Source organism: Scyliorhinus canicula, chromosome 6 (assembly GCF_902713615.1).
Source record: "Scyliorhinus canicula chromosome 6, sScyCan1.1, whole genome shotgun sequence".
Classification (NCBI taxonomy): domain Eukaryota; kingdom Metazoa; phylum Chordata; class Chondrichthyes; order Carcharhiniformes; family Scyliorhinidae; genus Scyliorhinus; species Scyliorhinus canicula.
The window spans coordinates 4,233,269-4,255,327 of record NC_052151.1 but is presented as its reverse complement, the minus strand read 5'-3'; the positions used below and the strand labels follow the sequence as shown (position 1 = coordinate 4,255,327).

Below are 22,059 nucleotides of genomic sequence, written 5' to 3'. Positions count from 1 at the left end.
GTTGGGCGGGGTACTGGTGGGAGGCCTCCCTGTTGGGCTGGGGGGTTACTGGTGGGAGGTCTCTCTGTTGGGGGGGTACTGGTGGGAGGTCTCTCTGTTGGGCGGGGTACTGGTGGGATGTCTCTCTGTTGGGTGGGGGGTACTGGTGGGACGTCTCTCTGTTGGGCGGGGGGGTTACTGGTGGGAGGTCTCTCTGTTGGGCGGGGGGTACTGGTGGGAGGTCTCTCTGTTGGGCGGGGTACTGGTGGTAGGTCTCTCTGTTGGGTGGGGGTTACTGGTGGGAGGTCTCTCTGTTGGGTGGGGGGGTACTGGTGGGAGGTCTCTGTTGGGTGGGGGTTACTGGTGGGAGGTCTCTCTGTTGGGCGGGGGGGGTTACTGGTGGGAGGTCCCTCTCTGCTGGGCGGGGGGGGTTACTGGTGGGAGGTCTCTCTGTTGGGCGGGGGGGTTACTGGTGGGAGGTCCCTCTCTGTTGGGCGGGGGGGGTTACTGGTGGGAGGCCTCCCTGTTGGGCGGGGGGGTTACTGGTGGGAGGTCTCTCTGTTGGGCGGGGGGGTTACTGGTGGGAGGTCTCTCTGTTGGGCGGGGGGGGTACTGGTGGGAGGTCTCTCTGTTGGGGGGGTACTGGTGGGAGGTCTCTCTTTTGGGCGGGGGGGTACTGGTGGGAGGTCTCTCTGTTGGGTTGGGGGGTTACTGGTGGGATGTCTCTCTGTTGGGGGGGGTACTGGTGGGAGGTCTCTCTTTTGGGCGGGGGGGGTACTGGTGGGAGGTCTCTCATTTGGGCGGGGGGGCACTGGTGGGAGGTCTCTCTGTTGGGTTGGGGGGGTTACTGGTGGGAGGTCTCTCTGTTGGGTTAGGGGGGTTACTGGTGGGATGTCTCTCTGTTGGGCGGGGGGGTACTGGTGGGAGGTCTCTGTGTTGGGGGGGTACTGGTGGGAGGTCTCTCTTTTGGGCGGGGGGGGGGGGGGGGTACTGGTGGGAGGTCTCTCATTTGGGCGGGAGGGCACTGGTGGGAGGCCTTTCTGTTGGGTTGGGGGGCGTACTGGTGGGAGGTCTCTCTGTTGGGCGGGGGGGTTACTGGAGGGAGGTCTCTCTGTTGGGCGGGGGGTACTGGTGGGAGGTCTCTCTGTTGGGTTAGGGGGGTACTGGTGGGAGGTCTCTCTGTTGGGTTGGGGGGGTATTGGTGGGAGGTCTCTCTGTTGGGCGGGGGTATTGGTGGGAGGTCTCTCTGTTGGGCGGGGGGGTACTGGTGGGAGGTCTCTCTGTTGGGCGGTGGGGGTGTTACTGGTGGGATGTCTCTCTGTTGGGGGGGTTACTGGTGGAGGTCTCTCTGTTGGGGGGGGGTATTGGTGGAGGTCTCTCTGTTGGGCGGGGGGGTACTGGTGGGATGTCTCTGTTGGGTTGGGGGGGTTACTAGTGGGAGGTCTCTCTGTTGGGTTGGGGGGGTACTGGTGGGAGGTCTCTCTGTTGGGTTGGGGGGGTTACTGGTGGGAGGTCTCTCTGTTGGGTGGGGGGGGTATTGGTGGGAGGTCTCTCTGTTGAGCGGGGGGTATTGGTGGAGGTCTCTCTGTTGGGTTGGGGGGGTTACTGGTGGGAGGTCTCTCTGTTGGGTTGGGGGGGTTACTGGTGGGAGGTCTCTCTGTTGAGCGGGGGGTATTGGTGGAGGTCTCTCTGTTGGGTTGGGGGGGTTACTGGTGGGAGGTCTCTCTGTTGGGTTGGGTGTACTGGTGGGAGGTCTCTCTGTTGGGTTGGGGGGGTTACTGGTGGGAGGTCTCTCTGTTGGGTTGGGGGGTTACTGGTGGGAGGTCTCTCTGTTGGGTTGGGGGGGTTACTGGTGGGAGGTCTCTCTGTTGGGTTGGGGGGGTTACTGGTGGGAGGTCTCTCTGTTGGGTTGGGGGGGTTACTGGTGGGAGGTCTCTCTGTTGAGCGGGTGGGGGGGGGCTACTGATGGAAGGTCTCCCTATTGGGAGTTGTGCTGTATTGGGGAGGGGAGATCTCCGGGGGTTTTGTCTGCTGTTTCATTGTTTTATTGTTTTATGTGTAAAATTTGAAACATGTAAATAAAAGCGGCTTATCAATTTTTAACCCTTCTCGTGAAAAAGACATCTGTCTCCATTGCCTGGGTAGTGAGGTGATATGCATCATTGTCCAATGCACAAGGGGTTAATGTAGATACACGAGGACTGAGTAAACACGAGAGGGAGCACCAGAGACAACATGACACACAGACATTCAACCAATGAGTCAGTGAGATAGGACACGACCAATGGGCAGTCAAGACACACCCAGCGGTGACACTAAAACAAGGCGACTAGCCATATAAAAGGACAGGGCGCACATGCACTGTCTCTTTCCACAGGCGACAGTCAGAGTGACAGGAGCAGAGCAGGAAGCATCACACCCACCACATGGATTAGAGCAGACTGGTTAGTTAGACTGAGTTACTATAGTAAGATTAGCAGGAAAGTCGAACTCAAGTAGGAGAATTGTTAACTGTTCAATAAATGTGTTAAACCTATCTCTAAGTCTGAACCTTCCTTTGTCAGAGTCAACATCAAGGAAGCAGCTTATGCTACATGAAGAAGCTTAACACAACATTGTAGCATCTCCCTCCTTGGTAAAGACAAATACAAAATATTCATTTCATACATCATCCATGCTCCCAGACTCATGGGTCCGGATTCTCCCATACCACGGCCACATCGGCCACGGGTCCGGGCTCCTGCCGGTTGGTACCAAGTTTGAATTACGGCAGCGGGACTCGATGGAACTCGGCGGGTGTTTGGCCCGTCGCCTGTGGAGAATCGCCACGGGGCCAATTTCAGTGGCCCCTGAACGACTGCGCGGGTGCGATTGCCGCCGATTCTCCAGCTGCCTTAGCGGCATGGTGGGATTCTCGCGCCCCCCCCCCCCGGTGATTCTCCGACCCGGCGCTGGTTCGGAGAAACCCGGCCATGATTTGAAGTAAAGGGAGTTTCCTGTAGGATTGGAAGTCTGTCCCTGATTCTGCTGCCTTTCCTGGTGGTAGTTTCTTTACGTTTGGGACATCCCAATCAAACTAGACTTGTTTTGCCACATCTTCTCAGTCGCATTGTTTTCTTGCTGGTCTATGTGTTGTTTCTCAGTCTCTATCCAAATCCAATCACGGAATCGTAGAATTCCTGTAGTGCAGAAGGAAGCCATTCAGCCCATCAAGTCTGCAACGTCCCTCTGGCTGGAAATCTGAAACCGAGGGCAGCACGTTAGCACAGTGGTTAGCACTGTTGCTTCACAGCTCCAGGGTCCTGGGTTCAATTCCCAGCTTGGGTCACTGTGCGGAGTCTGCACGTTCTCCCTGTGTCTGCGTGGGTTTCCTCCGGGTTCTCCGGTTTCCTCCCGCAGTCCAAAGATGTGGAGGTTAGGTGGATTGGCCGTGCTAAATTGCCCTTTGTGTCCAAAGAAAAGGTTAAGTGGGGTTACGGGGATAGGGTGGAGGTGTGAGTTTAAGTCGAGTGCTCTTTCCAAGCGTTGGTGCAAACTCGATGGGCCAAATGGGCTCCTTCTGCACTGTAGATTCTATGATTCTATGATTTTTCTCATTCTAGTTGACATGCCTCAACTGAGTCCAACCTATTTTCCACACTTCTACTATCACCCAGTCCCCTCCCTCCCATGGGGAGCGATGGGCTCCCCCTTGTCCTCACTTGGCCACCAGCCTCTACATTCAATGGATCATCATTCGCTATTTCCGTACCTCCATCGTGATGCCATCACCACACACATCTTCCCTCTCCTGTCGGTATTCCAAAGGGACAGTTTCCTCCCTGATCTCCTAATCCAAGTTTCAACACCTTTATCCCTTCCCCCTGCACCGTGGGGTGAATCTTGGGATTCTTCATCGTTGCACCAGCCTGTACTGAAATTAAACCCAGGTTCCACAGGTGAAGAGATTAATCCTGCCAGGAACATCTAGTTCAAAACTGAAAGAATTGCAGCCCCAGAAAGCCCTTTATACATTCAGCTCTTCGGCCTTCAGTATTATTCCGATTATTACTATTTTAGTTAATTTTGCTGACATTCCAGCCTCAATCCATTCTCTGTTTGGCCAGCTACCAATCTGATACATAGCTACGGAGACCAGCAGGTTGCAAGTTTAATCTCTGGTCTGTGATGAGCTAGGTGATTTCAACCAGATTGAATGATATAATTGGCCTCAGCATCGCACGCTTCAGAAATGTTTCAGCAACAAAGATTCCAGACCCATCAATGAGTCTCACTGGAGGCTTTGAATGTGGGCAATGAGTCAGAAAGACATTTTGAGCTTCAATAGTCCAGAAGCCCGCTGACACGAAAAACCTCGGGTCAAACATGATGCCTGGATGAGTTACTGAAAGGCAATCAGTGCCCAAGATTCAGTACATCTCATTACTCCTGACTAACTTGCCTCACTGGGCTATTTTCATGCCTGGCTTTCTGAGTACCTTTGCTAGAATTGATTGTTCCCTTCCCCAGTTTGTCAACGGAGCAACGCCAACAGCACTTTCAATTCCCATATCTGCCGAGTTTATTCATGAAGGCCCGGCCTGCTCAACCTTACCCCTCATCTGAGGTGTGACCCTCAGGTTAAATAACCACCTGTCAGCTCTCACAAAGAAGAGAGCAGCCTGTGGTCCTCTGGGACTATGGTGACATTTCATTGACAGCACATTACATCAGTTAAGGCATAACACCCTCACATCTATCCCTCCTGCTCCCACCAACTCCAAGTGAGAACAATTTTCACAGCATAATGGAGCAGATTAGTTATTGGCACGCAAATATATTTCTTGCATTTGGGAATAGCAAAGCTGTCACTTTGATCATCCACAGCTGTGATGTATGGGCCGGGCACTGCCACGTCGTTAATTAAACCTCATTCCAGTAAAAGGTAAGCAGATATCACCACAGCTGCTTCCCTCAGCAGGCAGCTCTGCTAATGAAGACTGTCATTAATTCTGGCCTTTTCTCTATATTTCCCCTCCCCCACTTCCCACCTCCCCTCCCTTTAGATAATGGGGAAATTGTTCTCTGGAATGGCTCAGTCTGGAGCGTGGTTCTGCTTCGATGAGTTTAATCGGATTGACGTGGAGGTCTTGTCTGTAACCGCCTCACAGATCCTCACGATTAAGGCAGCCAAGGACAGTGAAGCTCTGAGGTGAGTGTTTTCACACTGAGCTGAAAGATTCATCATTTTGTCTGTCTTTGAAAATGGTTTAAATACATCCAGCAAAACAAAAATTGGACCAATTTAATGGAAAAGTTTCTAAGGGCTGGACTCTTCCTCCCAGCCCGCCGCAAGAACACCACAGGCAAGAGGCAGACATTGGAGAACTCCACTAACCTCGGGCCAGATTCCCCAGTCTCCGGGATCCAGGGGTAAGAGGCAGACATTGGAGACCTCCACTGACCTCGGGTGGGATTCCCCAGTCTCCGGGCACCAGGGGCAAGAGGCAGACATTGGAGAACTCCACTAACCTCGGGCCAGATTCCCCAGTCTCCGGGATCCAGGGGTAAGAGGCAGACATTGGAGACCTCCACTGACCTCGGGTGGGATTCCCCAGTCTCCGGGCTCCAGGGGCAAGAGGCAGACATTGGAGACCTCCACTGACCTCGGGTGGGATTCCCCAGTCTCCGGGATCCAGGGGCAAGAGGCAGACATTGGAGACCTCCCCTGACCTCGGGCAGGATTCCCCAGTCTCCGGGATCCAGGGGCAAGAGGCAGACATTGGAGACCTCCACTGACCTTGGGCCGGATTCCCCAGTCTCCGGGCACCAGGGACAAGAGGCAGACATTGGAGACCTCCACTGACCTCGGGCCGGATTCCCCAGTCTCCGGGCACCAGGGACAAGAGGCAGACATTGGAGAATACCACTGACCTCAGGTGGGATTCTCCGGTCTCCGGGCTCCAGGGGCAATAGGCAGACATTGGAGAACTCCACTGACCTCGGGCCGGATTCCCCAGTCTCCGGGCGCCAGGGGCAAGAGGCAGACATTGGAGACCTCCACTGACCTCGGGTGGGATTCCCCAGTCTCCGGGCTCCAGGGGCAAGAGGCAGACATTGGAGAACTCCACTGACCTCGGATGGGATTCCCCAGTCTCCGGGATCCAGGGGCAAGAGGCAGACATTGGAGACCTCCACTGACCTCGGGCCGGATTCCCCAGTCTCCGGGCACCAGGGACAAGAGGCAGACATTGGAGACCTCCACTGACCTCGGGCCGGATTCCCCAGTCTCCGGGCGCCAGGGGCAAGAGGCAGACATTGGAGAACTCCACTGACCTCAGGCTGGATTCTCCGGTCTCCGGGATCCAGGGGCAAGAGGCAGACATTGGAGAACTCCACTGACCTCGGGCCGGATTCCCCAGTCTCCGGGATCCAGGGGCAAGAGGCAGACATTGGAGACCTCCACTGACCTTGGGCCGGATTCCCCAGTCTCCGGGCACCAGGGACAAGAGGCAGACATTGGAGACCTCCACTGACCTCGGGCCGGATTCCCCAGTCTCCGGGATCCAGGGACAAGAGGCAGACATTGGAGACCTCCACTGACCTTGGGCCGGATTCCCCAGTCTCCGGGCACCAGGGACAAGAGGCAGACATTGGAGACCTCCACTGACCTCGGGTGGGATTCCCCAGTCTCCGGGATCCAGGGGCAAGAGGCAGACATTGGAGACCTCCACTGACCTCAGGTGGGATTCCCCAGTCTCCGGGATCCAGGGGCAAGAGGCAGACATTGGAGACCTCCACTGACCTCGGGCCGGATTCCCCAGTCTCCGGGCGCCAGGGGCAAGAGGCAGACATTGGAGAACTCCACTGACCTCAGGCTGGATTCTCCGGTCTCCGGGATCCAGGGACAAGAGGCAGACATTGGAGACCTCCACTGACCTTGGGCGGGATTCCCCAGTCTCCGGGCTCCAAGGGCAATAGGCAGACATTGGAGAACTCCACTGACCTCGGGCCGGATTCCCCAGTCTCCGGGCACCAGGGGCAAGAGGCAGACATTGGAGACCTCCACTGACCTCGGGCTGGATTCCCCAGTCTCCGGGCACCAGGGGCAAGAGGCAGACATTGGAGACCTCCCCTGACCTCGGGCCGGATTCCCCAGTCTCCGGGATCCAGGGACAAGAGGCAGACATTGGAGAACTCCACTGACCTCGGGCCGGATTCCCCAGTCTCCGGGCACCAGGGACAACAGGCAGACATTGGAGAACACCACTGACCTCAGGTGGGATTCTCCGGTCTCCGGGCTCCAGGGGCAATAGGCAGACATTGGAGAACTCCATTGACCTCGGGCCGGATTCCCCAGTCTCCGGGCGCCAGGGGCAAGAGGCAGACATTGGAGAACTCCACTGACCTGAGGCTGGATTCTCCGGTCTCCGGGATCCAGGGACAAGAGGCTGACATTGGAGACCTCCACTGACCTTGGGCGGGATTCCCCAGTCTCCGGGCTCCAAGGGCAATAGGCAGACATTGGAGAACTCCACTGACCTCGGGCCGGATTCCCCAGTCTCCGGGCACCAGGGGCAAGAGGCAGACATTGGAGACCTCCACTGACCTCGGGCTGGATTCCCCAGTCTCCGGGCACCAGGGGCAAGAGGCAGACATTGGAGACCTCCACTGACCTCGGGTGGGATTCCTCAGACTCCGGGCACCAGGGGCAAGAGGCAGACATTGGAGAACTCCACTGACCTCGGGTGGGATTCCCCAGTCTCCGGGCACCAGGGGCAAGAGGCAGACATTGGAGAACTCCACTGACCTCGGGTGGGATTCCCCAGTCTCCGGGCACCAGGGGCAAGAGGCAGACATTGGAGAACTCCACTGACCTCGGGTGGGATTCCCCAGTCTCCGGGCGCCAGGGGCAAGAGGCAGACATTGGAGACCTCCACTGACCTCGGGTGGGAATCCCCAGTCTTCGGGATCCAGGGGCAAGAGGCAGACATTGGAGACCTCCACTGACCTCGGGCCGGATTCCCCAGTCTCCGGGATCCAGGGGCAAGAGGCAGACATTGGAGAACTCCACTGACCTCGGGCGGGATTCCCCAGTCTCCGGGCACCAGGGGCAAGAGGCAGACATTGGAGAACTCCACTGACCTCAGATGGGATTCCCCAGTCTCCGGGATCTAGGGGCAAGAGGCAGACATTGGAGAACTCCACTGACCTCGGGTGGGATTCCCCAGTCTCCGGGATCCAGGGGCAAGAGGCAGACATTGGAGACCTCCACTGACCTCGGGCCGGATTCCCCAATCTCTGGGATCCAGGGGCAAGAGGCAGACATTGGAGAACTCCACTGACTTCGGGCCGGATTCCCCAGTCTCCGGGCACCAGGGGCAAGAGGCAGACATTGGAGACCTCCACTGACCTCAGGCCGGATTCCCCAGTCTCCGCGATCCAGGGGCAAGAGGCAGACATTGGAGAACTCCACTGACCTCGGGCCGGATTCCCCAATCTCTGGGATCCAGGGGCAAGAGGCAGACATTGGAGAACTCCACTGACTTCGGGCGGGATTCTCCGGGCGAACTCGGCGAACTCGACTGGAGAATCCCGCCCGGTGTCATTTTCGGCAGGCCTAGCTGGGAGTTTCTTCCCGGCTATGCTGGTGAGTTCCCCGTCATTATCTGACCACATTTAGTCACTTTTTTGGGCCCTGGGGAATTTCTCACTGGTTTAGCCCACACCAAATTATTTTCATCACTGGGGAGCTGAACTCACTGGCCAGGCTGGCTTGTCAGAGAATGGACTGCCATTTGAAAGGGTGCCCCAATCTCTAAGTGAGCTTGAGGGTTCTCCACACCCCCCACTCACGGGCAATGCCACACCCCACATGCATGTGCATTACCCCACAACCCCCAAGTGAGGGCACCCCACTATGGGATAGCTGAGGGCCCCCTTTCAGGATCTCACCGTTCACCCCCCCAACCTTCCAGAGACCTATTCATACTCACCTTCACCCCACCACCCTTCATATCCCTCCTCTTCCCTCTTTTCATGGGCATATCCCCGCTCAGGTCCTGACCCTTGACAGTGCCCCCTGGCACCTGGGCAACCTAGCACTGCCACTCTGGCACCGTGGAGGTGCTCTTGCCAGGCTCGACGTGTTACCTAGGCACCTTGGCAGAGCTGGGTGGCAGTGCCAAGTGCCAGGCTGTCAGTGCCAAGGTGCCCAGGTGCTACCCTGCCCTGCCCATAACTACCCAGGGGCCTCCAATACCCTGGGAGTCCTTCCAGGTGCCTTTCTGCCTGGCCTGGCTGGGGTCTCCTTGGGGAGGCTGATAGGTTTCGGGAGTTGGTGTGATCCGGCATCAGTGCGGTTAAGTGGGTCGTGAAAATGACGTAGCCGTGCAAGACTGGATCCCACCCATTTTGCCAGGACCCAGATCGCGATGTCTTGTGAGATCTGGTTGAGATTGAGAGGCGTTACGGCCATTGGGAATCCTGGGGGACCTCTCCTGGCATTTAGCGGCTGTGTCCCACTCCAATTCTGATGGGATGTGTCCGGTAGATTGTGGTAATTGTAAAACATCCCACTGCACTTTACAAGCACATTATCAAACAATATGTGACACCAAACTGCAGAAGGAAACATTAGGACAAATGACCAAAACTACAGTCAAAGTGATAGGTTTTAAGGAACATCGCTGATGACAAGAGAGAGATGGAGAGGTTTAAGGAGGAAATTCCAGAGCTCAGCACCTAGGTACATAAAACATAAGAACATAAGAACTAGGAGCAGGAGTAGGCCATCTGGCCCCTCGAGCCTGCTCTGCCATTCAATGAGATCATGACTGATCTTTTGTGGACTCAGCTCCACTTTCCGGTCCGAACACCATAACCCTTAATCCCTTTATTCTTCAAAAAATTATCTATCTTTACCTTAAAAACATGTAATGAAGGAGCCTCAACTGCTTCACTGGGCAAGGAATTCCATAGATTCACAACCCTTATAAGGTAGTTGACAACATGGTCACCAATGGCAGAGCGACAAACAGAATGTGTGAGAGGCCAGAATTGGAGGAACATCAGTATCTTGTAGGGTTGGAGAAATTGGGAAGAATTTGAAAATCAGGTTGAGAATTTTAGATTGAAGACATTGCCAGGCTGGGAGCTAATGTAGATTAGCGAACACAAAGGTAATGAGTCAATGGGACTTGGTGAAGGATCAGAGGCAATATTGAATTTGGAGAGTTTACTGAGATAGAGACTGTAGAGAAAACAAGGATGAGAATTTTAATATCAAGGCTTTGCCAAAGCAGGAGTCAATGTAGACCAGCAAACCCACAGATGGTGAGTCAATGGGACTGAGTGTGGAATAATGTGCTTGCAACCAGCCAAACAGCTTACTCAAATATGAGGCTCACTGGCTCATTTAAACAATGCAGGTGAATAATTGAATGCTGGTTATATTCATGCTCTATAAGATGTCTCACATTATGTCATTGTCAATTGTTAACTGTTTGCTTATTGTCTTCCAGATTTGTGTTTGAAGGCAGAGAAATCCGACTGAATAAGTCTTGTAGTTTCTTCGCAACTATGAACCCTGGGTGAGCAGCAATTCACTGAGAAATGTTTGTATTCCTGCCACATATTGGTCTAAATGTCAGTCCGTCTTTTGAAACATTCAGGTTTCATTAAGTATTTGGAAAATTTATAATTTCAGAATTTGTGTAATTGCAAAGATTGGAAATGACAGTTCTTGAGAGTAGAATACTTTCCATTTTAATAGGACTGAGTGTGGAATAATGTGCTACATCTACAATACTACTGAACGCTCCAAGGCTAGTGCCACACAGGTTGTACAGAGTGAAGCTACACCCCTTAATCAGCAGACATTCTGCTGCATGCAGACACTGAGCTTCTGAGTTTCATTCCTGATGAGATTTGGAGAAGTATGTCGCTAGAATCTCACCCCATGCTCCAGAAATGAAGCATAGGCTAATTCAACTCCTGGGCTGAACGATCTTCCTCCCACCTGTTCTGACTGGTGAATAGTAGCTCTCAAGGCCATCGGACAGGCTCTCACATTTGGGAAATGGAAGTGTGGTGGACAGTGTAGGGATGCAGTGTGAGAAGGGAAGAGTGGTGGGAATACGTGATCTAGCACTGTCATCTGTGCACGGGGTGGTTTAGGACACATGAGACTTTGTGACATTTACTAGATGCAAGTGGGAAGTGCCTGGCATTTCTTGGGAGCTCACAGGACTCTAGACCTGGGTGCAGGTGCTAGCAGATGCTGCATGCTATCACCGGCTGGATATGAAGTTCATCAGACTGCTCAGCTGGTAGTCCACATTGGTGCGACATTTGACTGCCAACCATCAACAGCAGCAGATCCTTGGTTTGATACTTTGCCAGTGCTGCCAACTGAACACAGGCTGGTTAACAGTATAGCCACTACAGATAAGGATAGCTTGGATTACTGACAAGTGGGGTCGTGCAGGGATCAGTGCTTGGGTCCCAGCTATTCAGAACCTACAGCAACGATTTGGACGAGGGAACCAAATGCAATATTTCCAAGTTTGCAGACGACACAAACCTCGGTGAGGATGTGAGTGCGGGGAGGATGTTAAGAGGTTTCAAGGTGACTTCGACAAGTTGGGTGAGTAAGCAAATACATGGCAGATGCAGTATAACGTGGGTAAATGTGAAGTTATCCACTTTGGGTGGAGAAACAGAATGGCAGAGTATGATTTAAATGGAGATAGAATGGAAAAGGTTGTCCTTTTACACCAGTCTGTGAAAACAAGTGTACAGGTACAGCAAGCAATTCGGAAGGCATATGGTATGTTGGCCTTCACTGCAAGAGGACTTGAGCCCAGGAATAAGGATATCTTACTGCAGCTGTAAAGGGCCTTGGTGGGACCATACCCAGAGTATTGTGTGCAGCTTTGGTCTCCATATCTGAAGGAGAGGGAGTGGAGCGAACGTTCACTGGACTGACTCCTGGGATGGCAGGATTGTCAGATGAGGTGAGATTGGGTCGACTGGGCCTGTGTTTACTGAAATTTAGAAGAATGAGAGGACATCTAATTGAAACGTCCCAGGTTCTGACAGGCCTGGACAAACTGGATGCAGGGATGTTATTTCTTCTGGCTGGGGAGTCGAAAACAAGGGGTCACATGGGTAGGCCTTTTCGAGCTGAGATGAGGAGAAACGTCTTCACTCAGAAGGTGGTGAACCTGTGGAATTCTCTACCACAGCAAGGCGTGGAAGCCAAGACAGTGAATATATTTCAGAAGGAAGTAGGTAGGTTCAGTATAATGTGTTTAAATGACTCTAAAGATGTCAATGGGTATGGGGAGAACACAGATATGGTGTTGAGATAGAGATGCAGCAATGATCATATAGAATGGTGGAGCAGAGTCAACGGGCTGAATGGCCAATTCCTACTCCTATTTTCTTGGTTTCTATGGCCTTTCAGAATGGCGAGCACTCAGCAATTGCCATGATGAGAGTTGGCAGGGAATGGCAGCCCGCTGGCTCTGACAGGCCTGCTGCCATTTTACGCTCAATTGAGTGTTGATTGGCAGCAGCAGGACTTCCGTCCACCTTCAGATTGAAGTCCTGTCTTAGAGAGCTGTCAACCAATACGATTGGCCGATAGCTCTCCAGCCCCTTAAGGCACAGCGCTGCAGTGGCCAGAAAAGGTAATGCAGTGTCATTCCTGAGTCTAAGCCCAAGGACCGCACTTTAGGTAAATACCAGAGGACCTGGTGGTGGGAGTGTAGGGGATACCCTGGGAGGTTGGGAGCATGGTGATCCCGGTGTTGGATAGGCTAGGGGAGGTTTGGGAGGTGGGGGGGGGGGGGGGGGGGGGCGGACTCCAAAGTCCCTGAGTGTAAGAATATGTATATAGGTGCACCAGTGAAGGGTTAATTATTGCATCTCAGTGTAATTCAAACACTAGAGGGCACCACCAGTTCCCAATATAAATATCAGATCTCAGGGACTGCTGGGTAGTTAGCAGAGGAGAAGGACTGATCACAGCACGAGGAGTAGGTTAGATTAGAGAGTTAGCATGAGGACATCATTAGTAATTACTAAATTATAGATTACTGTGTAATGGATTCAACCGTACTTTATTGTTAGTTATAGCTCAGTAGTGTGTGCGAACTCTATTTAATTAATCGTTATTCAATAAATTAGTTTTGACTCAATCTAAAGATTGGTGGTTTCTTTATCATCAATTCATCAGACGATTCTGGATCAAAAGGCAAAGAATAACGACATATTATCACAAAGGGTAATATAATCAGGGGTTGGTTTATCACAGTGGGCTAAACAGCTGACTTGTAATGCAGAACAATGCCAGCAGCGCGGGTTCAATTCCCGTACCGGCCTCCCCGAACAGGCGCCGGGTTGTGGCGACTAGGGGCTTTTCACAGTAACTTCATTGAAGCCTACTTCTGACAATAAACGATTATTATTATTATTATAACACAGACGTTGACCCAGTTTTGAAGTGGCCACTTAATGGCCTCAGAAGCGGTATGGGCAGACTTCCCCTCAGAGTCCCTGCCTTCCCCACCGTTAAATGGCATTTGGAATGGGGTGAATGGAAGCCCAGGGGTAATCCCATCTGTGTAATTTTGGCCTCTCCTCCACCTCCCACCCCACCTCAGAAACGTTCCTCCGATTTTCGGGTAGAAATGTGGCCCTGCAGTACAGAGGAATGGGATAGAACAAAGAACAAAGAACAAAGGAATGTATAGCACAGGAACAGGCCCTTCGGCCCTCCAAGCCTGCGCCGACCATGCTGCCTGTCTAAACTAAAATCACTAACTAAACTAAAAGACAGACTGAATGATAAATGGACAAGGGGCAGTGGCGTGAGAGAAGCAATGCTATCTGTCTTGCTTTTGTGTGCCTACTTTAGATGGGCAATTACTTCAAGAGCATGGGAGCACAGTAAATATGGCGGCAAATATGTAAGTAGGATCCTCGTCTTGAGTATCTATATCCTTCAATCTTCTTCAGTGACTTGTTGGCTGACAAATAGCTTCAGGCAAATGGCTTGCCACCACCTGGGCCCATCAAACAGATACACTAACAAACCTGAAGGACTGAGCATTAGTAATAGTTCATGAACGAGGGCAGCACGGTGGCACAGTGGTTAGCACTGCTGCCACATGCGCCAGACACCCGGCTTGGATCACTGTTTGTGCGGAGTTTGCACTTCTCCTTGTATCTGTGTGGATTTCCTCCGGATACTCCGGACTTTGGTTTCATCCCACAGTCCAAAGATGTGCGGGTTAGGTGGACTGGCCATGCTAAATGGCTCCTTGATGTGCAGGTTAGACTATGGGGTTACAGGGATAGGGCAGGGGGAGTGTAAATCCATAGCCCATGCAAAAGGGCTGGTGCAGACTCAATGGGCCGAATGGCCTCCTGCACTGTAGGGATTCTATGATTCTTCTATGATGGTCACCCACTTTTAACACTGTACCTGTCATGTATTTATATTGAGTTTTAGTAGCCAGTGTGCACTCTGCATGTCATCACCGGAAGTGATGTTACAGGTCACTAGCGTGGGAAACTGCCAGAGTGAATAAGCAACCTGTGGAGAACACCCTTGTAAATAAAGCTCTGAGCTTCCTAGCATCAGTTCTGCACAATACACAACACAAACAGCAAGCGGCAAGGACTTAGAACGGTGCTTGCGAGCCACCCGGAAAAATAACGGAATCGGGAAAGAAGAATTGGACGAAAAGTGCTTGCATGTGCTCCGGACATAACGCACATGAGTAGCAATTCTCTGCAGAGCAATTACAGAGCTGAGAGTGTTTAAAACAGAGGCTGAAGCTCGGGTTGTTGTTTTGATCAAACGGGAAAAGCAAGCAAGCTGCTGAAAACACATTGCAAACTGTACGTACGGGGAACCTCCGTTCTGGAGAACCACCAGACAATGGTGAAGGTTTTCAGCACCACGCATCCCTGAAATGAAAATGTGGAGCAAGAGGACTCATCGACTGAATGCTTTGACTATTTCACACAGGTGAACAAAATAGCAGAGGATATGAGGGTTCCCATGTTCCTGATGGATGGAAAACGTTCAATCTCTTCAGAAATTTAGTGCCACTGGAGGAGCCCGGCACTAAAACATATGAAGAAATTGTAGAGATCCTGCAAGCACACTATTAGCCAAAGCTTCTGGTGATTGCAGAGGACTTCAGATTTCACAGAAGACATCAAGAAAGAAGGGGAATCAATTGCACTGTTCATGGCTGTAGTATTAAAATGACTTGCAGAGTACTGTGAGTTCGGTGGTGACACAATTTGGGACAGATTAATCTGTGGTCTACAAAGTCAGGCAATGCAGAAATGATTGCTAACCGAGAATAACCTTACTCTGAAAGAGGCCATGGGAATTACTGTTTTGATAGATCTGGCTGCAAAAGAACTTCAGAAACTGAGTTTGAATACTCGGATTACACAAATTGCCACCTCAATTGTCACCTAAGAGCTCTGAAACTCGTGTGCTCGAAGCCAGGGCATTCAGTTGCGCAATGCTGGTGAAAGGATATAATATAATAATCTTTATTGTCAGAAGCAGGTTGACATTAACACTGCAATGAAGTTACTGTGAAAAGCCCCTAGTCGCCACATTCCGGCACCTGTTCGGGTCACAGAGGGAGAATTCAGAATGTCCAATTCACCTAACAAGCACGACTTTCGAGACGAGAAAACGGAGGAAACCCACACAGACACGGGGAGAACTGCAGACTCTGCACAGACAGTGCCCCAAGCCAGAAATCTAACCTGGGGCCCTGAAGCTGTGCTACCGTGCCACCCTTGCAGAAACTGCAGGAAAAAGTCCATATAGAGTATGCCTGCTGGAAGAAAAAGCAAGTTACGGGCAAAAATAATAAGAAACAAGAGCAAACCAAAACAGCATGTAAACAGAACAAAAGAAAAAGTGTTCATGCTGTGCAAAAGGGTCGAGCGATATGCGGCGACTGGAAGTCTGAAGATGAATCAGAAACTCCATCAGAAAAGTTGATCGAGAAGCTAGGAGAAGGCTTTAGAACGGTTGGATTCCCTGAGCAATTGTTAAATTAAATCGTCACCCAAGAAGTTGAAAGTTTCTTGAAAGAGAATAATTTTCAACATATTAGATCACACTGCGGATACGAATGGCCTAGCAGGACATTTGATTCATACCATGAAACACACATTGAGAGCAATCAGGGAACAAAGTTTGCTGACCAAACGCCTGAATCAATTCCTACTAATGTATAGGAATACCGCTCCTTCAGCGACTAAAATTTCACCTGCATTATTAATGATGAACATAAGAACATAAGAACTAGGAGCAGGAGTAGGCCATCTGGCCCCTCGAGCCTGCTCCGCCATTCAATGAGATCATGGCTGATCTTTTGTGGACTCAGCTCCACTTTCCGGCCCGAACACCATAACCCTTAATCCCTTTATTCTTCAAAAAACTATCTATCTTTACCTTAAAAACATTTAATGAAGGAGCCTCAACTGCTTCACTGGACAAGGAATTCCATAGATTCACAACCCTTTGGGTGAAGAAGTTCCTCCTAAACTCAGTCCTAAATCTACTTCCCCTTATTTTGAGGCCATGCCCCCTAGTTCTGCTTCCACCCGCCAGTGGAAACAATCTGCCCGCATCTATCCTATCTATTCCCTTCATAATTTTTAATGTTTTTATAAGATCCCCCCCTTATCCTTCTAAATTCCAATGAGTACAGTCCCAGTCTACTCAACCTCTCCTCGTAATCCAACCCCTTCAGCTCTGGGATTAACCTCGTGAATCTCCTCTGCACACCCTCCAGTGCCAGTACGTCCTTTCTCAAGTAAGGAGACCAAAACTGAACACAATACTCCAGGTGTGGCCTCACTAACACCTTATACAATTGCAGCATAACCTCCCTAGTCTTAAACTCCATCCCTCTAGCAATGAAGGACAAAATTCCATTTGCCTTCTTAATCACCTAATGCACCTGTACACCAACTTTCTGTGACTCATGCACTAGCACACCCAGGTCTCTCTGCACAGCAGCATGCTTTAATATTTTATTGTTTAAATAATAATCCCGTTTGCTGTTATTCCTACCAAAATGGATAACCTCACATTTGTCAACATTGTATTCCATTTGCCAGACCCTAGCCCATTCACTTAACCTATCCAAATCCCTCTGCAGACTTCCAGTATCCTCTGCACTTTTCGCTTTACCACTCATCTTAGTGTCATCTGCAAACTTGGACACATTGCCCTTGGTCCCCAACTCTAAATCATCTATGTAGATTGTGAACAATTGTGGGCCCAACACGGATCCCTGAGGGACACCACTAGCTACTGATTGCCAACCAGAGAAACACCCATTAATCCCCACTCTTTGCTTTCTATTAATTAACCAATCCTCTGTCCATGCTACTACTTTACCCTTAATGCCATGCATCCTTATCTTATGCAGCAGCCTTTTGTGTGGCACCTTGTCAAAAGCTTTCTGGAAATCCAGATATACCACATCCATTGGCTCCCCATTATGTACTGCACTGGTAATGTCCTCAAAAAATTCCACTAAATTAGTTAGGCACGACCTGCCCTTTATGAACCCATGCTGCGTCTGCCCAATGGGACAATTTCTATCCAGATGCCTCGCAATTTCTTCCTTGATGATAGATTCCAGCATCTTCCCTACTACCGACGTTAAGCTCACTGGCCTATAATTTCCTGCTTTCTGCCTACCTCCTTTTTTAAACAATGGTGTCACGTTTGCTCATTTCCAATCCACCGGGACCACACCAGAGTCTAGTGAATTTTGGTAAATCATCACTCGTGCATCTGCAATTTCCCTAACCATCTCTTTTAGCACTCTGGGATGCATTCCATCAGGGTCAGGAGACTTGTCTACCTTTAGCCCCATTAGCTTGCCCATCACTACCTCCTTAGTGATAACAATCCTCTCAAGGTCATCACCTGCCATCGCCTCATTTCTGTCAGTCACTGGCATGTTATTTGTGTCTTCCACTGTGAAGACCGACCCAAAGAACCTGTTCAGTTCCTCAGCCATTTCCTCATCTCCCATTATTAAAACTCCCTTCTCATCCTCTAAAGGACCAATATTTACCTTAGCCACTCTTTTTTGCTTTATATATTTGTAAAAACTTTTGCTGTCTGTTTTTATATTCTGAGCAAGTTTACTCTCCTACTCTATCTTACTCTTTATAGCTTTTTTAGTAGCTTTCTGTTGCCCCTTAAATATTTCCCAGTCCTCTAGTCTCCCACCAATCTTTGCCACTTTGTATGTTCTTTCCTTCAATTTGATACTCTCCCTTATTTCCTTAGATATCCACGGTCGATTTTCCCTCTTTCTACCGTCCTTCCTTTTTGTTGGTATAAACCTTTGCTGAGCACTGTGAAAAATCGCTTAGAAGGTTCTCCACTGTCCCTCAACTGTTCCACCATAAAGTCTTTGCTCCCAGTCTACCTTAGCTAGTTCTTCTCTCATCCCATTGTAATCTCCTTTGTTTAAACACAAAACACTAGTATTTGATTTTACTTTCTCACCCTCCATCTGTATTTTACATTCCACCATATTGTGATCGCTCCTTCCGAGAGGATCTCTAACTATGAGATCATGAATCAATCCTGTTTCATTACACAGGACAAGATCTAGGACCGCTTGTTCCCTCGTAGGTTCCATTACATACTGTTCTAGGAAACTATCGCGGATACATTCTATAAACTCCTCCTCAAGGTTGCCTTGACCGACCTGGTTAAAGCAATCAACATGTAGATTAAAATCCCCCATGATAACTGCTATACCATTTCTACATGCATCAGTTATTTCTTTGTTTATTGCCTGCCCCACCATATCGTTACTATTTGGTGGCTGATAGACTACTCCTATCAGTGACTTTTTTGCCTTACTATTCCTGATTTCCACCCAAATGGATTCAACCTTATCCTCCATAGCACCGATATCATCCCTAACTATTGCCTTAAATAACAGAGCTATACCACCTCCCTTACCATCCATTCTGTCCTTCCGAATAGTTTGATACCCTCGGATATTTAACTCCCAGTCGTGACCATCCTTTAACCATGTTTCAGTAATGGCCACTAAATCATAGTCATTCACGATGATTTGTGCCATCAACTCATTTACTTTATTCCGAATACTACGAGCATTCAGGTAAAGTACACTTATGTTGGTTTTTTTACCTCTGTTTTGAATCTTAACATCTCCAGTTTTACTCCTTTTAGTATTACTGGGCCTATTCACTGAGCTCCCCTCAGTCACTGTACCTTGTACTGTCGCCCTTTTTGATATTTGACTATGTCGCCTCTGTCTTGCACTTTCCCCCTTACTTCCTTTTGCTTCTGTTCCTGTTTTACGACCTTCCAACTTCCTGCATTGGTTCCCATCCCCCTGCCACATTAGTTTAAACCCTCCCCAACAGCTCTAGCAAACACCCCCCAGGACATCGGTTCCAGTCCTGCCCAGGTGCAGACCGTCTGGTTTGTACTGGTCCTACCTCCCCCAGAACCGGTCCCAATGCCCCTGGAATTTGAATCCCTCCCTCTTGCACCATCTCTCGAGCCACGCATTCATCCTATCTATCCTGACATTCCTACTCTGACTAGCTCGTGGCACTGGTAGCAATCCTGAGATTACTACCTTTGAGGTCCTACTTTTTAGTTTAACTCCTAACTCCCTGAATTCAGCTTGTAGGACCTCATCCCGTTTTTCACCTATGTCGTTGGTGCCTATGTGCACCACGACAGCTGGCTGTTCACCCTCCCCCCCCAGAATGTCCTGCAGCCGCTCCGAGACATCCTTGACCCTTGCACCGGGGAGGCAACATACCATCCTAGTGTCTCGATTGCGTCCACAGTACCGCCTGTCTATTCCCCTTACGATCGAGTCCCCTATCACTATAGCCCTGCCATTTTTCTTCCTGCCCTGCTGTGCAGCAGAGCCAGCCACGGTGCCATGAACCTGGCTGCTGCTGCCTTCCCCTGGTGAGCCATCTCCCTCAACAGTATCCAAAGCGGTATATCTGTTTTGCAGGGAGATGACCGCAGGGGACACCTGCACTGCCTTCCTACTCTTGCTCTTTCTTTTGGTCACCCATTTTCTATCTCCCTCAGTAACCTTCACCTGCGGAGTGACCAACTCGCTAAACGTGCTATCCACGACCTCCTCAGCATCGCGGATGCTCCAAAGTGAGTCCATCCGCAGCTCCAGAGCCGTCAAGCGGTCTAATAGGAGCTGCAACTGAACACACTTCTTGCACGTGAAGGAGCCAGGGACAGTGGACGTGTCCCTGAGCTCCCACATCACACACGAGGAGCATGACACGGGTCTGGGATCTCCTGCCATGTCTTAAACCTTAGGTAAACTTATACAACTACGATTTCAAAATAAAAATAAATATAAATAAAAATAAAAATAAAGAGACAACAACATTCTGCATTTAACTTATTGAAACCTCCGAACATTAAAATTGTTCAACAGAAACAACAGGGACAGATGAATGGTGGTGAAGTAAAACAATACAGCTTCCAACAAGGACAAGGAGTGTTGGCCAGGAATTACTCCACAGGAGAAAAATAGGTTCCTACCACATCCAGACTAGAGATGGTGTGATTTGGGAGAGGCATGCGGACCAGCTGTTAGTGGGGAGATCCGATCCGCTGGAAATGCAACCTGCTGAAAATTCAGATTGATCTTTACCAAGTCCTGAACTGAACTTTTCTACAACCCTGACACTGACAGACATTGTTGAGGAAGACCCCACCTTCAGACCAAGCACAGAGTCAACTTTTCATTATAATGTCGACACCGGTCCCACTGATGATATTTGTATAAAGACGAAAATGTCAAAGGTTACAATTAATGCAAAGAAGCAGACGCTAAGGGCTCGCAGTCAACCAGCCCCAGAGTCACAACCTCCAAACCAACTGACTCATTAATTATTGCTATTTGATTATTGTTCATGTTAGATGATACACCATCAATAATACACGACGAATTGATAAAGTTAACTGAGGCTTTAATACACTAAACAGCAAGCCTCCAACCTCTGGACCCGAACTGGGGCCGGAGGCGGAGACTTGCCACTTTTATACAGAAGCCCCAAGGCGGAGCCAACCTGGACAAGCCAGGCATGTATGATACAGTACAGGCCAGACAATACAGTCACGTGGTTTACCACATTACACTTGTTTGAAATTGTTGGGGATGTTCAGCTTAAAGGGGAGGAAACGTTATGAATTTATATTGAGTAGTTTATATAGTAGCTGCAGTGAGCCCTGAGTATTAACATATACATGCCGTTATTGGTATGATGTCACAGGTGGCTAGCACGGTAACCTGCCAGAGTGAAGAAGCAGTCTGTTGTGAACACACCTTGTAAATAATGCTCCATTAGCTTTTGATCCTCTGCTTCCGAGCATCAGATCTCCACAATACACAACACTGGGAAAATCAGATCCTACTTGTGACATTTCAGGAAACAATTGTGTCGGAAGTCCAAGGACTGCCTGTGTTACCTTTAAAAAGGGCTACGTTGAGCCATCTTCCAAGGGCAATGGGTAGACTGAGTCAGCAGTTGCACTGACAGTGCATCACTCAAACTGAAAAGTAGATTTTCATTGTGACTGAAAGTTATAACGAGTCACTCTGACAGAGACTAGTGAAAGGTCCAGCTCTGAACATGTGTGGGAGGGATGAAGAAAAGACTGCTTCATCAAATATGTCTTCAACACGAAATGAAGGTGAGATAACAGAGCAAAATCTTTGTACTCACTATTGGATATCACAGCTGGAAATAACAAGGACAACAGCTTGCATTTCTATAGCATCTTCAATGCAATAGAACGCGCTTAGGTGTTTCCTAGGAACATTATAAAACAAGATATGACTATGAGGTCTTGTTAGCTCAGATGACCAAAAGCTTTGTCGAAGACGGCAGTTTAAAGGAATACCTTAAAGGAGGAAAGGGAGGCAGATAGACAGAAACCTATCGGGAGAGAATTCCAGCACTTAGGGCCAAGGCAGGTGGAGGCATGGGCAT

General features: G+C 49.9%; 1 protein-coding gene across 1 annotated transcript in view; it reads left to right on the top strand.

Moving 5' to 3' along the window:
- LOC119966916 (dynein heavy chain 14, axonemal-like) overlaps positions 1-22,059 on the top strand; it is a 1,122,002-nt gene that overhangs the window by 450,368 nt on the left and 649,575 nt on the right. The window contains exons 31-32 of the mRNA XM_038798874.1: positions 5,025-5,170; positions 10,482-10,550. Coding sequence (XP_038654802.1) covers positions 5,025-5,170; positions 10,482-10,550 — 215 coding nt within the window. The remainder of the gene's footprint in view (positions 1-5,024; positions 5,171-10,481; positions 10,551-22,059) is intronic.